This window comes from Dendrobates tinctorius, unplaced genomic scaffold (genome assembly GCF_039654945.1).
Source record: "Dendrobates tinctorius isolate UK_male_01 unplaced genomic scaffold, ASM3965494v1 ptg000351l, whole genome shotgun sequence".
Lineage (NCBI taxonomy): Eukaryota > Metazoa > Chordata > Amphibia > Anura > Dendrobatidae > Dendrobates > Dendrobates tinctorius.
Genome location: NW_027362017.1, coordinates 3,771,139 through 3,784,919, shown reverse-complemented (window position 1 = coordinate 3,784,919; position 13,781 = coordinate 3,771,139). Strand labels below are relative to the sequence as shown.

The 13,781-nt window shown below is 44.6% G+C and overlaps 1 protein-coding gene across 4 annotated transcripts in view; it reads right to left on the bottom strand.

Annotated features, from left to right (window-relative positions):
• LOC141075428 (DENN domain-containing protein 1B-like) overlaps positions 1-12,652 on the bottom strand; it is a 36,623-nt gene extending 23,971 nt beyond the window's left edge. The window contains exons 1-2 of one of the 4 annotated variants that reach the window (XM_073562461.1): positions 12,523-12,652; positions 3,242-3,306 (exon numbers count right to left, since the gene is read on the bottom strand). In XM_073562461.1, the coding sequence (XP_073418562.1) occupies positions 3,242-3,306; positions 12,523-12,560 (103 nt within the window). In that variant the 5' untranslated portion in view covers positions 12,561-12,652. Of the gene's footprint in view, positions 1-3,241; positions 3,307-7,425; positions 7,646-12,522 lie in introns of those variants that run through there. The other 3 variants (XM_073562463.1, XM_073562462.1, XM_073562464.1) reach the window with 3 other exon arrangements.
• Between the last annotated feature and the right edge of the window lie 1,129 nt (positions 12,653-13,781).

Below are 13,781 nucleotides of genomic sequence, written 5' to 3'. Positions count from 1 at the left end.
TTATCAGTCCAGTGAAGTATTGCTTGAAGGGTCCTTTTTTCCAACGTTGGCACCGTCAACAGCGGCACCTGAAGACTCTGTAGTCTCTCCTCTCTTGGGAACCGAGAACTCCGGGGTTAAGTCTCTGCAGTCTGTTCTCAGGGTGATAAAATGAAAACCTGGCGCTCAACTTAATGCTTAGTGGAACAATTTATTGTAGCACCAGAAAATGTTTCGGTCAATGTAGACCTTCATCAGTTACGTGCTAAGATATTGAATGTAGTTTTAATGGTGGGCGCTTTTTAAATGTCCCTGTAAATCCAGTAGTCGATATGCTGCTGAAAAGCAGATGAATCTTAACATATGGCAGGGAGAGCGCCAGCCTGGTCCTCCTGGACGCGGGTTTGCACCGCTTCCTGGTACTACAATAAATTGCTCCACTAAGCATTAAGTTGAGTGCCAGGTTTTCATTTTATCATATATGGTTTGGGAACCTACCTTGGCACCACTACAGACGTGCACACGGTGTTTTCTCCTAGACGTCTTCTCAGGGTGATGCTGGAAGCTGGGTGATGCTGCTGAACTGAGTCTCTCCGGCTCTAAAGGCCCCGTCACACACAGCGAGATCGCTAGCGAGATCGCCGATTTTGTGACGCATCAGCGATCTCGCTAGCGATCTCGCTGTGTGTTGCATGCATCAGCGACCGCCCCCCCCATCGGGTATCGCTGATCGTGCAGGAATGTCCTGAGCCATTTTTTGATCGTTGGTCTCCCGCTGACCAGCGCGCATCGTGTGGCAGCGGGAGAGCAACGATCAGCCAGGTCCCAGCGCTGTAAGCAGACGATGGGAGCAGGTATCCAAGGTAAATATTGGGTAACTAAGCGCACGCTGGGAGCTGGTATCCAAGGTAAACAGCAGGTAACTAAGCGACGCGCGTGCTTAGTTACCCGATATTTACCTTGGATACCAGTGTCCTCGCTGGTCCTGATCGCTGGTGAGAGCTGCCTGTTTGACAGCTCACCAGCGATCATGTAGTGATGCACCAGCGATCCTGACCAGGTCGTATCGTTGTCGGGATCGCTGGTGCATCGTTTGGTGTGACGGGACCCTTAGTCTCTGTATATTAAGCTGACAGTCTCTCTGCAGTAACGATGCTACGCACACTAGGCAGTTTACTTGCTATACTCAGGGGTCTCGGCTTGCCACTGGGGTCACCGGGGCTGCGCACTCAGGTCACTGTCTCTGCACTGTCAGGGGGGAAGTCTCCTCTGGTCATGGAGGCTCCCGAGTCCACATACTCACATACAGCTCTCACTATGTCTTGTATCTCAGTCTCAGTAGCTCTGACGGGGAGTCCTCTCTCTCTGGGAGTGCGGTGCTGCAGCCTGCTTTCTCGCTGGCGCACTCTGCTCAGTGTATGGCGCGCTCTACTTTCGCCCCCTCTGCCTGCCTCTTCCTCTTCCTCTCTGTCCCTTGCAGTCACATGGTCCAGTCCATCCAGGGCAGAATGTCTTCCCCCCCCCGGCAACCCTGCTGTCTGGCTAAGTGGTTTCGGATAAGGAGCAAGGAAGGTAACCTCCTTTGAGCTCTTCTTTATCTTCACCCCCTTACATAACTGTACAGCAGAATGGGGTAAACTACCTGCGATATGGACGTACAATGACATCAATGTGTGGGAAAGGGTTAAAGGGAATCTGTCACCTCATTTTTCTCATATAAGCTGCGGCCACCGCCTCTATCTACAGTATTCTGTAATGCTGTACTGTAGATAAGCCCCCGATGTAACCTGAAAGATAAGAAAAACAAGTTAGATTATACTCACCCAGGGGCGGTCCGGTCCGATGGGTGTCGCGGTCTGGTCCGGAGCCTCCCATTTTCATGCGATGACGTCCTCCTCCTTGCTTCATGTTGCGGCTCCTGCGCAGGCGTACTGCTCTCCCCTGTTGAGGGCAGAGCCAAGTACTGCAGTGCGCAGGCGCCAGGAAAGGTCAGAGAGACCCAGCGCCTGCGCACTGCAGTACTTTGCTCTGCCCTTAACAGGGAAGAGCAGTACGCCTGCGCAGGAGCCGCAACATGAAGCAAGGAAGAGAACGTCATCGCATGTAGATGGGAGGCGCTGCACCCAGACCGCGACACCCATCGGACCGGACCGCACTGGACCACCTCTGTGTGAGTATAGTCTAACTTGTTTTTCTTATCTTATAGGTTACATCGGAGGCTTATCTACAGCATTACAGAATGCTGTAGATAATCCCCTAATGGCGGTGGCCGCAGCTTATATGCGAAAAATGAGGTGACAGATTCCCTTTAATGAGTGACATGATGTTCTCTATTTCTGCAACAGCTAAGTTGTATTATGACATTCTGCAGCAACTGAGGTGTATTATGACGTTCTGCAGCAGCTGAGGTGTATGATGAGGTTCTGCAGCAGCTGAGGTGTATTATGATGTTCTGCAGCAGCTGAGGTGTATGATGAGGTTCTGCAGCAGCTGAGTTATATTATGATGATATGCAGCAGCTAAGGTGTATCATGAGGTTCTGCGGCAGCTGAGATGTATTATGAGGTTCTGCGGCAGCTGAGATGTATTATGAGGTTCTGCAGCAGCTGAGGTGTATTATGAGGTTCTGCAGTAGCTGAGGTGTATTATGACGTTCTGCAGCAGCTGAGGTGTATTATGAGGTTCTGCAGCAGCTGAGGTGTATGATGAGGTTCTGCAGCAGCTGAAGTGTATGATGGGGTTCTGCAGCAGCTGAGGTGTATATTATGAGGTTCTGCAGCAACTTGACCCACAGATGTCAAGAGGTCAAAAAGGTTTCTCAAAGAGCTTCTGCGGCAGCTGCAGTTTGTGTCCTGTGGGGATCTGTCTAGCTGCCACAGTATGTCTATTAAAATAAGACGAGCACCAAGGGTTGTCCAGGCTCGGAGTTCAAGGCTGCAGCCCAGCGCGCACACTACACGCTATCAGGATTCTTGTGATTACATACTTCCGGACACATTCAGACTAGACATTTCCGGTCTCGCCCAACTCACTTGTATGGAGCGAGGAAGCACACGTCTAGTCAGGATGTGACCGCATGTTTGAAAATCACATAGTTACGGTAACGCGCCCGAAACAACACTCCTGGAGGCGGCACTGGAGAGTCCTGACAGCGTGCAGTGTGCGCACTGTAAGGATTCACAGGTCTGCACTGACATAGTGACTGCAGACTAGTACCCCAAGCCTGGACAACCGCTTTAATAACTTCTATATTACATCTCACCTTTATCCTGAGTTGTCGGGCGCAAAACTTCAAAGAATCCTTCAAATATTCTGTCTGGGTTTTCTCTGCAAAAGGAAAATCATTGATATATATTGGATCCACGTTGGCAGGAGGGAAAAAAGGGAAAGGACGAGACAGAAAACCGGACACGCGGTGCCGACACTGATCCGATGGTTCCGATGCTAATCGCAATGTCAATATTTTCCCTATTTTGGCAGTTTTTAGTTCTGTGGTGTCTTCCTGCGCTCTCCTCTGGGCACGGTCTCATGAACCGGCTCGCTGGCCACACTGAGCCTCATAACAGGGGCTGGTGTCGCTTTTTATTCTAACTAGACTAGTAGCGCAATATCAACCGATCACTACATCTCCATATCAGTCACAAAACATCTCCCCTGTATTTCTGTGTATTCCATGTGCCGTGCTTCCATCTGGTGAACCAGCCTCTGATACGCCCCTCACCCAGCGCGACGGTGACGGCTCCAAGAGTTCATTGGTTACTGGTGTATTTCTGTATTATAGCAGATTTACAAATCAAAACGCGCTACAATTTACAAAAAGGAGCAGCATAAAGTGTGTAAAGATGCAGATAAGTTCTCATCCAGCATAAACCATTGTCATAGATATGGCGGATCAAATCTAATTGTAACATCCCTATACTGCTATATGCGGTATGAATAATAGTCACAGCACAGAGAAAATAACAACATAGTAGATCAAGACACAAAAAAATGAGGTAACTACCAATGAGTAAATATGTGGGATCTCAACATAGTATTCTGCATAGGAGCAGTATTATAGTAGTTATATTCTTGTACATAGGAGCAGTATTATAGTAGTTATATTCTTGTTCATAGGGGCAATATTATAGTAGTTATATTCTTGTACATTGGGGCAGTATTATAGTAGTTATATTCTTGTACATTGGGGCAGTATTATAGTAGTTATATTCTTGTTCATAGGGGCAGTATTATAGTAGTTATATTCTTGTACATAGGGGCAGTATTATAGTAGTTATATTCTTGTACATAGGAGCAGTATTATAGTAGTTATATTCTTGTACATAGGGGCAGTATTATAGTAGTTATATTCTTGTTCATAGGGGCAGTATTATAGTAGTTATATTCTTGTACATAGGGGCAGTATTATAGTAGTTATATTCTTGTACATAGGAGCAGTATTATAGTAGTTATATTCTTGTACATAGGGGCAGTATTATAGTAGTTATATTCTTGTTCATAGGGGCAGTATTATAGTAGTTATATTCTTGTACATAGGGGCAGTATTATAGTAGTTATATTCTTGTACATAGGAGCAGTATTATAGTAGTTATATTCTTGTACATTGGGGCAGTATTATAGTAGTTATATTCTTGTTCATAGGGGCAGTATTATAGTAGTTATATTCTTGTACATAGGGGCAGTATTATAGTAGTTATATTCTTGTACATAGGAGCAGTATTATAGTAGTTATATTCTTGTACATAGGGGCAGTATTATAGTAGTTATATTCTTGTACATTGGGGCAGTATTATAGTAGTTATATTCTTGTACATTGGGGCAGTATTATAGTAGTTATATTCTTGTTCATAGGGGCAGTATTATAGTAGTTATATTCTTGTACATAGGGGCAGTATTATAGTAGCTATATTCTTGTACATAGGAGCAGTATTATAGTAGTTATATTCTTGTACATAGGGGCAGTATTATAGTAGTTATATTCTTGTACATAGGAGCAGTATTATAGTAGTTATATTCTTGTACATAGGAGCAGTATTATAGTAGTTATATTCTTGTACATAGGGGCAGTATTATAGTAGTTATATTCTTGTACATTGGGGCAGTATTATAGTAGTTATATTCTTGTACGTTGGGGCAGTATTATAGTAGTTATATTCTTGTTCATAGGGGCAGTATTATAGTAGTTATATTCTCGTACATAGGGGCAGTATTATAGTAGCTATATTCTTGTACATAGGGAGCAGTATTTATGGTAGTTAAAAACTTGTACATAAGGACAGTATTATAGTAGTTATATTCTTGTACATAGGGGGCAGTATTATAGTAGTTATATTCTTGTACATAGGAGCAGTATTATAGTAGTTATATTCTTGTATATAGGAGCAGTATTATAGTAGTTATTTTCTTGTACATAGGAGCAGTATTATAGTAGCTATATTCTTGTACATAGGGGCAGTATTATAGCAGTTATAGTCTTGTATATAGGGGCAGTATTATAGCAGTTATATTCTTGTACATAGGAGCAGTATTATAGTAGCTATATTCTTGTACATAGGAGCAGTATTATAGTAGTTATATTCTTGTATATAGGGGCAGTATTATAGTAGTTATATTCGTGTACATAGGGGCAGTATTATAGCAGTTAAATTCTTGCACATAGGAGCAGTATTGTAGTAGTTATATTCTTGTACATAGGAGCAGTATTATAGTAGTTATATTCTTGTACATAGGAGCAGTATTATAGCAGTTATTGTTGTGAGTTCATTTTTCCCTTCACCATTGAGGTCTGATGAACTCCCTCCTCTGGTGAAGGAAGGTAGTGAGGCTGATTACCAAACACCTGGGCAGCTAGATGATGACTGGGTGGCTGGAATTGAGGACTGGATATAAGGCAGCCGACGCCCTTCTGCCTTGCTGGTGATCCTGCTGGATTCTTGGAGAACAGTCTGATTCTTGCGTCTCAAAGCTAAGTTTTTCTGCTCTGCTTTGTACTCTTCAGTTTTCTTTTTGTTTTGCCTTGTTTTTTTGGGAGTTCTGCCATCCCCAGCCGGGGGTGAGCTGAATTCCATTTTTGTCTCTGATCTGTTGATCTTTTGCTCTGTCTTCAGAATATACCTGAGTGCTGATATAGTCTTTTGAAGCCTAGCGACTTCAGGGCCTGTTTTTCCTATCAGTCGGTTGGCTCATTTTGGATAGGGTTTTTGCGGATGGCAGACAGCAGCTTTCCTATCCTGTCCTATTTAGTTATCTTGGGCCCCATCACTTGCTCAACCTATCTTTCTATCTGTGTTAGTGTTTTCATCTTGCTTCACCGTCATTATATGTTGGGGGCTGCCTATTGCTTTGGGGTCTGCTCTGGGGCAGTTTAGTTTTTCCCCTTTCTGTCTTTAGGCTATGTAGTTCTCCGGCTGTGATCGAGGGGTCTAGGGCAACGTAGGAACCCCCCACGGGTACTGCTAGTTGTTGTGGATAGGTTCAGGGGTCTGCAATCCGATAGCTGCCAACCTCTCTGGTTTTTCTGGACTTAACTAGTATTTTGTTTTTTCCTCCTTCGGTGACTCATCATAACAAGTTATATTCTTGTACATAGGGAGCAGTATTATAGTAGTTATATTCTTGTACATAGGAGCAGTATTATAGTAGTTATATTCTTGTACATGGGGGCAGAATTATAGTAGTTATATTCTTGTACACAGGAGCAGTATTATAGTAGCTATATTCTTGTACATAGGGGGCAGTATTATAGTAGTTATATTCTTGTACATAGGGGGCAGTATTATAGTAGTTATATTCTTGTACATAGGGGGCAGTATTATAGTATTTATATTCTTGTACATAGGGGGCAGTATTATAGTAGTTACATTCTTGTACATAGGGGCAGTATTATAGTACTTATATTCTTGTACATAGGAGCAGTATTATAGTAATTATATTCTTGTACATAGGAGCAGTATTATAGTAGTTACATTCTTGTACATAGGAGCAGTATTATAGTAGCTATATTCTTGTACATAGGAGCAGTATTATAGTAGTTATATTCTTATATATAGGGAGCAGTATTATAGTATATTCTTGTACATAGGAGCAGTATTATAGTAGTTATATTCTTATATATAGGGGCAGTATTATAGTAGTTATATTCTTGTACATAGGGGCAGTATTATAGTAGTTATATTCTTGTACATAGGAGCAGTATTATAGTAGTTATATTCTTATATATAGGGGCAGTATTATAGTAGTCATTATCGTACATTGGTGTTATTTGCTGTTACTTTGGCATGGGCCTTTTTTTGCAGAATTTGACAGAACTTTGGGAATAAGGACACTAAATTCTGTTGCTGTCAATTATGGCTTTTGAGGGCCGTTACTAGAAAGACATGAACGAAAGAGGAAGATGATGAGTTACTAAACGTGGCCTGTATTACAGATATATTATTTGTTTCTTACTTAATGCGGGACCCCATGGCGGTTCTGCACCGGCTACTCTTGTCTTCTGAGTCCTAGAGCTTCATCACCACCACCCCGTGGTCTTCATTGTTTTGGTGACGGACTCATCTCAAAGTGGCAGGAGTGCCAGTCGGTGTCGGTGCCAGGGCTTCTAGAGATTCATTGCTCCCCTCCTGTCTCGGACGCTCCCTGACTTGTGGTCCAGGTTTGCACTTCTTGAGTTTGGAGTGTCTGATGGTTAGCTCAGCTCGTCAGATTTCCTGTGTGGGTTTTGTAGAGGAAGTAGGTCTTGTGTGACAAAAAATTTTTCAATCTATTAACATTTGTTTTTTTAGCAGCAAATATCTGCTGTATATTCAATACTGACGGAGATTCCACATCTCATATAGGAGAAAATCTAGAACTGTACCTGGAGTGCACGGGGGTCCTGGATCCACAAAATGTAATGTATATGTGTCATAGGAGACTCCTCCCTGCATTACTCAACAATATCTATTCCCTCGTCCTCTGTAAAGTCGCATTACTAACGACTTCTGTTATTTCTTAGTGCATATGGCAGTAGACAGGACAAATGTCTGGACACATACTGCGACAAAATATTAAAATATTAATAACTGAGAAAGCATACGTTACTGTTTGTAAAAGTCACAACCATCTCCAAGACTTCTCCCGTGCTGCACCTGTGTAGGAGGAGGGGACCCCGCTGCGTGTCTGGGCCAGAACCAAGGGGACCGTCACCAAGGTTCCTAGGGGAATTGTTTCCGGGGGGGAGAATTAGACGGCAGACCGCAGAGGCTTCCAGAATGGTTGGGGGAGGAGCTTGTATAAAAGGGACGGGAGACGCGATCCAGAGTGAGTCAGCAGACCAGGGGAGAAGAAGCAGGAGACCGAGAGGGCCCCTAAGAGCCAGAACCTCCAACAGCAACCAGAGAGGAGGACCGCGACAGGCGGGACGGAAGGGAGACGGCACCGAGCCGTCCCGCAGAGGAACACCGCCCGACCGCCCGCGGCCTCTTCACTTCAGCCCGCGGCTACGGCCTGTCCGCTGCCGCCCGCGGCCGTTGCCACTTCAGTCCAGCCCGTGGCTGCGGCCTGTCCTCTGCCGCCCGCGGCTGTTGCCGCTTCACCGCAGCCAGCGGCCTACCTGCCGCCACCCAGCATCACCACTGGCCATCCCTGTCCGGGGACTGCGGCCTCCATCCTCCCGCACTCAGGCAGTATCACGCTGCCTCCGCTGGGGGGTAGCCCGCCAACGAACTCTGTTATGCCTGTTATGCTTCCGCCTCGCTTGGGCGTAGAACCGCCCGAAGACTTCGCCAAATCCTCGACAGCTGGGCCCAGCGACTGCAACGCCGAAGCACCATCGAACAGCACGCCGTTGGATGTCAGGAGGGCTAAGTGACACATAGTAATAAAGGACCCGTAGTCGGCCATACCGCGGCCCTATAGTGACCGGCCTTCTCAGTGTATTTCTGTGATTGGTCCCTGCGAGGACAACTGTTGTTATCTTGTTCGGTTGCTCAAGATAGCCCCTTTCGGCATCTATATATATAAAAGTTACACCTTAAAGTTTGAACCGTCTCACTCCTCGTCACTGCATCCCGCGTACCTGCCTTTACCACACCTGCACTCTGGGATAACCATAGATGCACAACCTCTCATTTCTATGTGTTGGCCCTTTATGCTGTAGCACCACAACCTCTGGCTCCATCTACTGGACTTCTTCCCTTTGCAAGTACAAGTATAAGGGAAAAAAGTATTGGGACACACATCTCAATCATTGAATTAAGGTTTATCATTCAGTCCCACTGCCCCTCGGTGTATAACATCTGGTCCCTCACTCCCCCGGTGTATAACTTCTGGACCCTCGCCCCATGGTGTAGAATATCCAGTGCCTTGCCCAAGTGTGTAGCAATCCGACCATTCGCCCCCGGTCTGGTATGTAACATCCAGCCATCACCCCGCAGTGTATAACATCCAGCCCCTCGCCCTCCGTCTGCCTTTACTACCATGTGGCAGAATGGCCGGTGGTGCAGAGCTCACTGATATCAGCGCGGTCCTGAAATAGGAGACACCTAGGTAACAACTCCATTTATTAAATCCCTCCTAAATCTTCCCCCATTTCCTGTGAGGGAGATAATTGAGAAGTGGAAAGAACCGCAGCAACTCAACCATGTAATGGAGACCCCAAAACGTCACCGAGCGGAATCACTGAGTGATTAGGAGCAGAGGGCAGAATAGTCACCAACACTTTGCTGACCCCATAACTGCAGAGTCCAGATCTCCTCTGGTATCAGCACAAACACTGCGCTCCCACCGACAGCTTCAAGGCCGAGGAGCGGCATGCAGCCTTACATCACCAAGCACAATGCCGAGGGGCGGATGGAGTAGTGTAAAGCTGTCACCAGTGGACTCTGGAGGAAACATGTCCTGTGCAGTGAGGGATTACACTTCTCTATTTATGTCTGATGAGGAGTCTGGGTTTGGTGATTCTTGGAGGACGTTGCCCCCTGACTGCATTTTGCCCGCTGTACAGATGGTGGAGGTGGGATAATACTATGGACTTGTTACCAGTCTTAGTGAAGGTAAATCTAAATTCTTCAGCACAAGACATTGTGGACAATTGTAGCCCCCATCTTTGTAGGAACAGTTTGGGAAAGGTCCTTTTCTGTTCCCAATGACTGTGCCCAGTGCACAAGGTCCATAAGGACATAGATAGAGGAGTTTGATGGAAGAATACGACCGTCAGAGCTCAGACCGGATATACAGGCAGATACTTATACAGTCATATGTTAAAGTTTGGGCACCCCTATTAATGTTAACCTTTTTTCTTTATAACAATTTTGGTTTTTGCAACAGCTATTTCAGTTTCATATATCTAATAACTGATGGACTCCGTTATATTTCTGGATTCAAATGAGGTTTATCGTACTAACAGAAAATGTGCAATCTGCATTTTAACAAAATTTGACTGGTGCAAAAGTATGGGCACCTCAACATAAAAGTGACATTAATATTTTGTAGATCCTCCTTTTGCAAAAATAACAGCCTCTAGTCGCTTCCTGTAGCTATTAATGAGTTCCTGGATCCTGGATGAAGGTATTTGTGACCATTCCTGTTTACAAAACAATTCCAGTTCAGTTAAGTTTGATGGTCGCCGAGCATGGACAGCCCGCTTCAAATCATCCCACAGATGTTCAATGATATTCAGGTCTGGGGACTGGGATGGCCATTCCAGAACATTGTAATTGTTCCTCTGCATGAATGCCTGAGTAGATTTGGAGCGGTGTTTTGGATCATTGTCTTGCTGAAATATCCATCCCCTGCGTAACTTCAACTTCGTCACTGATTCTTGCACATTATTGTCAAGAATCTGCTGATACTGAGTTGAATCCATGCGACCTTCAACTTTAACAAGATTCCCGGTGCCGGCATTGGCCACACAGCCCCAAAGCATGATGGAACCTCCACCAAATTTTACTGTGGGTAGCAAGTGTTTTTCTTGGAATGCTGTGTTTTTTAGCCTCCATGCATAACGCCTTTTTGTATGACCAAACAACTCAATCTTTGTTTCATCAGTCCACAGGACCTTCTTCCAAAATGTAACTGGCTTGTCCAAATGTGCTTTTGCAGACCTCAGGCGACTGTTTGTGGCGTGCTTGCAGAAACGGCTTCTTTCGCATCACTCTCCCATACAGCTTCTCCTTGTGCAAAGTGCGCTGTATTGTTGCCCGATGCACAGTGACACCATCTGCAGCGAGATGATGCTGCCGGTCTTTGGAGGTGGTCTGTGGATTGCCCTTGACTGTTCTCACCATTCTTCTTCTCTGCCTTTCTGATATTTTTCTTGGCCTGCCACTTCTGGGCTTAACAAGAACTGTACCTGTGTTCTTCCATTTCCTTACTATGTTCCTCACAGTGGAAACTGACAGGTTAAATCTCTGAGACAACTTTTTGTATCCTTCCCCTGAAAAGCTATGGTGAATAATCTTTGTTTTCAGATCATTTGAGAGTTGTTTTGAGGAGCCCATGATGCCACTCTTCATAGGAGAATCAAATAGGAGAACTACTTGCAAGTGGCCACCTTAAATACCTTTTCTCATGATTTGATACACCTGGCTATGAAGTTCAAAGCTCAATGAGGTTACAAAACCAATTTAGTGCTTCAGGAAGTCAGTAAAAAGTAGTTATGAGTGTTCAAATCAAGAAAATGATAAGGGTGCCCATACTTTTGCACCGGTCAAATTTTGTTTAAATGCAGATTGCACATTTTCTGTTAGTACAATAAACCTCATTTGAATCCAGAAATATAACTGAGTCCATCGGTTATTAGATATATGAAACTGAAATAGCTGTTGCAAAAACCAAAATTGTTATAAAGAAAAAAGGTTAACATTAATAGGGGTGCCCAAACTTTAACATATGACTGTACATCATGTAATACCATCAGGGAGGCGTCTGATTGGCTCCAAGCTACAGCCGATCCGATCTTCATAAAGAAAAACAATCAGTCCTGGAAGTGTTGATCCGGCCCCATAGAGCCCTGATCTCACATAATCCAGTCGGTGTGGGATCACATGAAGAAACAGAAGGATCCACACAAGCCTCATACACAGAAGGCCTGAGGTCAGTTCTCCAAGATATTTGATTGTAGAGTAAGATAGAGTTAATGTTTGGGAGGAGCCCACAGTGGAAGCGGTCCTGCTGAATTCCTTCAAAATTTGTGTATAAGTGACAAGTCCCAAGGTGAAATTACAATGACCAAGGGCGGTCACCAAATATTGATGGGATTTTAGATTTCTCTTTTTGTTCATTCACCTTGCATTTTCTTAATTGATAAAAAATAAACTTTTCACTTCTATTTCTGAAATCTTTACTGTGCAGCATTTGCTCCACTCCTGCCTAAAACTTTTGCACAGTACCGTATGTTCTGCTATGCTTTACTTTAGACCTGGAAAAGGTAGTGGGCACAGCAAAAATAAGTGCAACGTGGTGTGGGACGTTAGCCGTCGGCGAGGCACTCGTCTGGAGCGCCGTGGATCTACCGCTCGGGACCCCAACTAGTCCCCATTATTTAGTCCTACAAAGACCTGTTACCTTCTGTGTTGCAAGTTCTGGGGTTGGGGATTCAGCATCTTCTCCGAGGATCCTTTTACAGACAGCCACTCTGTCTCTTTCTGTCATGTTTTCTTCAGTATCGCACTATACCCCTGTCTTAGTCTCCTCTCACTGTGAGTCACCTTTTTTTGCAGCTCAGCTCACGTTGCATTCCAAAACTCTAACTCCCTAACAGCCAGGAAGCAGTCACTCTTTCCCAACACTAACCCCTTCCTCTGTGGGCTAGTCCCAAACATTACCTCTATCTTACCCTACAATCTATATCCCTATACATTACACTATCATACATTATCACATCCTCCATAATACTCACAATACATAACACCCTCTATACACAATACATTACATGACATGGTATTTACCAAAGACGCATGACACAATACACACACAACGCGATTGGCGTCTTCAGGGGTAGGAACCCAACAGCACAATCCGCTCCGCCACCCTTACAGAAGAACAACAAATAACATAGGGGTGCTTCTAAGCCCTGCATGAATAATATGTGAAAAGGGAAAGAGAAGCTGCATGGAAAACAATAGTGGACGCCCAGATTATGTATTAATAATGTCTAACAATGGAAACTTTCCACAGTCGTCAATTAGAATCAATTAATCATAAATTGTAAAACCCAACAGTTTTGCGGGCAGGTGGGATCACAGACTTTATGAGAAACATTACTACGTAAGACCAGCAGGGGGCGCATCACACTGAGATTATTCATGTATCCCTCTTCGATTTATATAGGGAGAACGTATTCCGCAGCGTTGTACGCAGATTCTCATCACTTGTCACACTCGGCTGTACAAAACCAAATGCCACCAATGTTCTGGAAAAATAAAGCTTTACGGTGAGAAAAGGCACAATAAGGAGAAACCCCCATCTGCATCCTGTAGGGGGCGCTGCAGGTTCACACTTCCCATACACTGTGTGCTCTGCTTGCAGCTGTCTCTGTGGGAATGTCCCCAGGTTCTGGAATGTCCTGTCACAGCAGCTCGAGAAAAGCCGGGTGTCAGCGACTTGTGGGGTGTGATGTGCTGCAGGCGTATCATTACCCTGCCCGATTCACGTCGTTTCTTACCTTTACCTATTGACTAATTCTGTTTCAGTAATCGGAAATATATATAATTTTTCCATTTTTGTAGTCCGGTTGGGATAAAGCTCCGTTCACACCTGTGCTGCAGTTTTCTAAACTGGAATTTTCTGTCACCAAAAGTTCAACAAAGCCTTGACTGACCCCA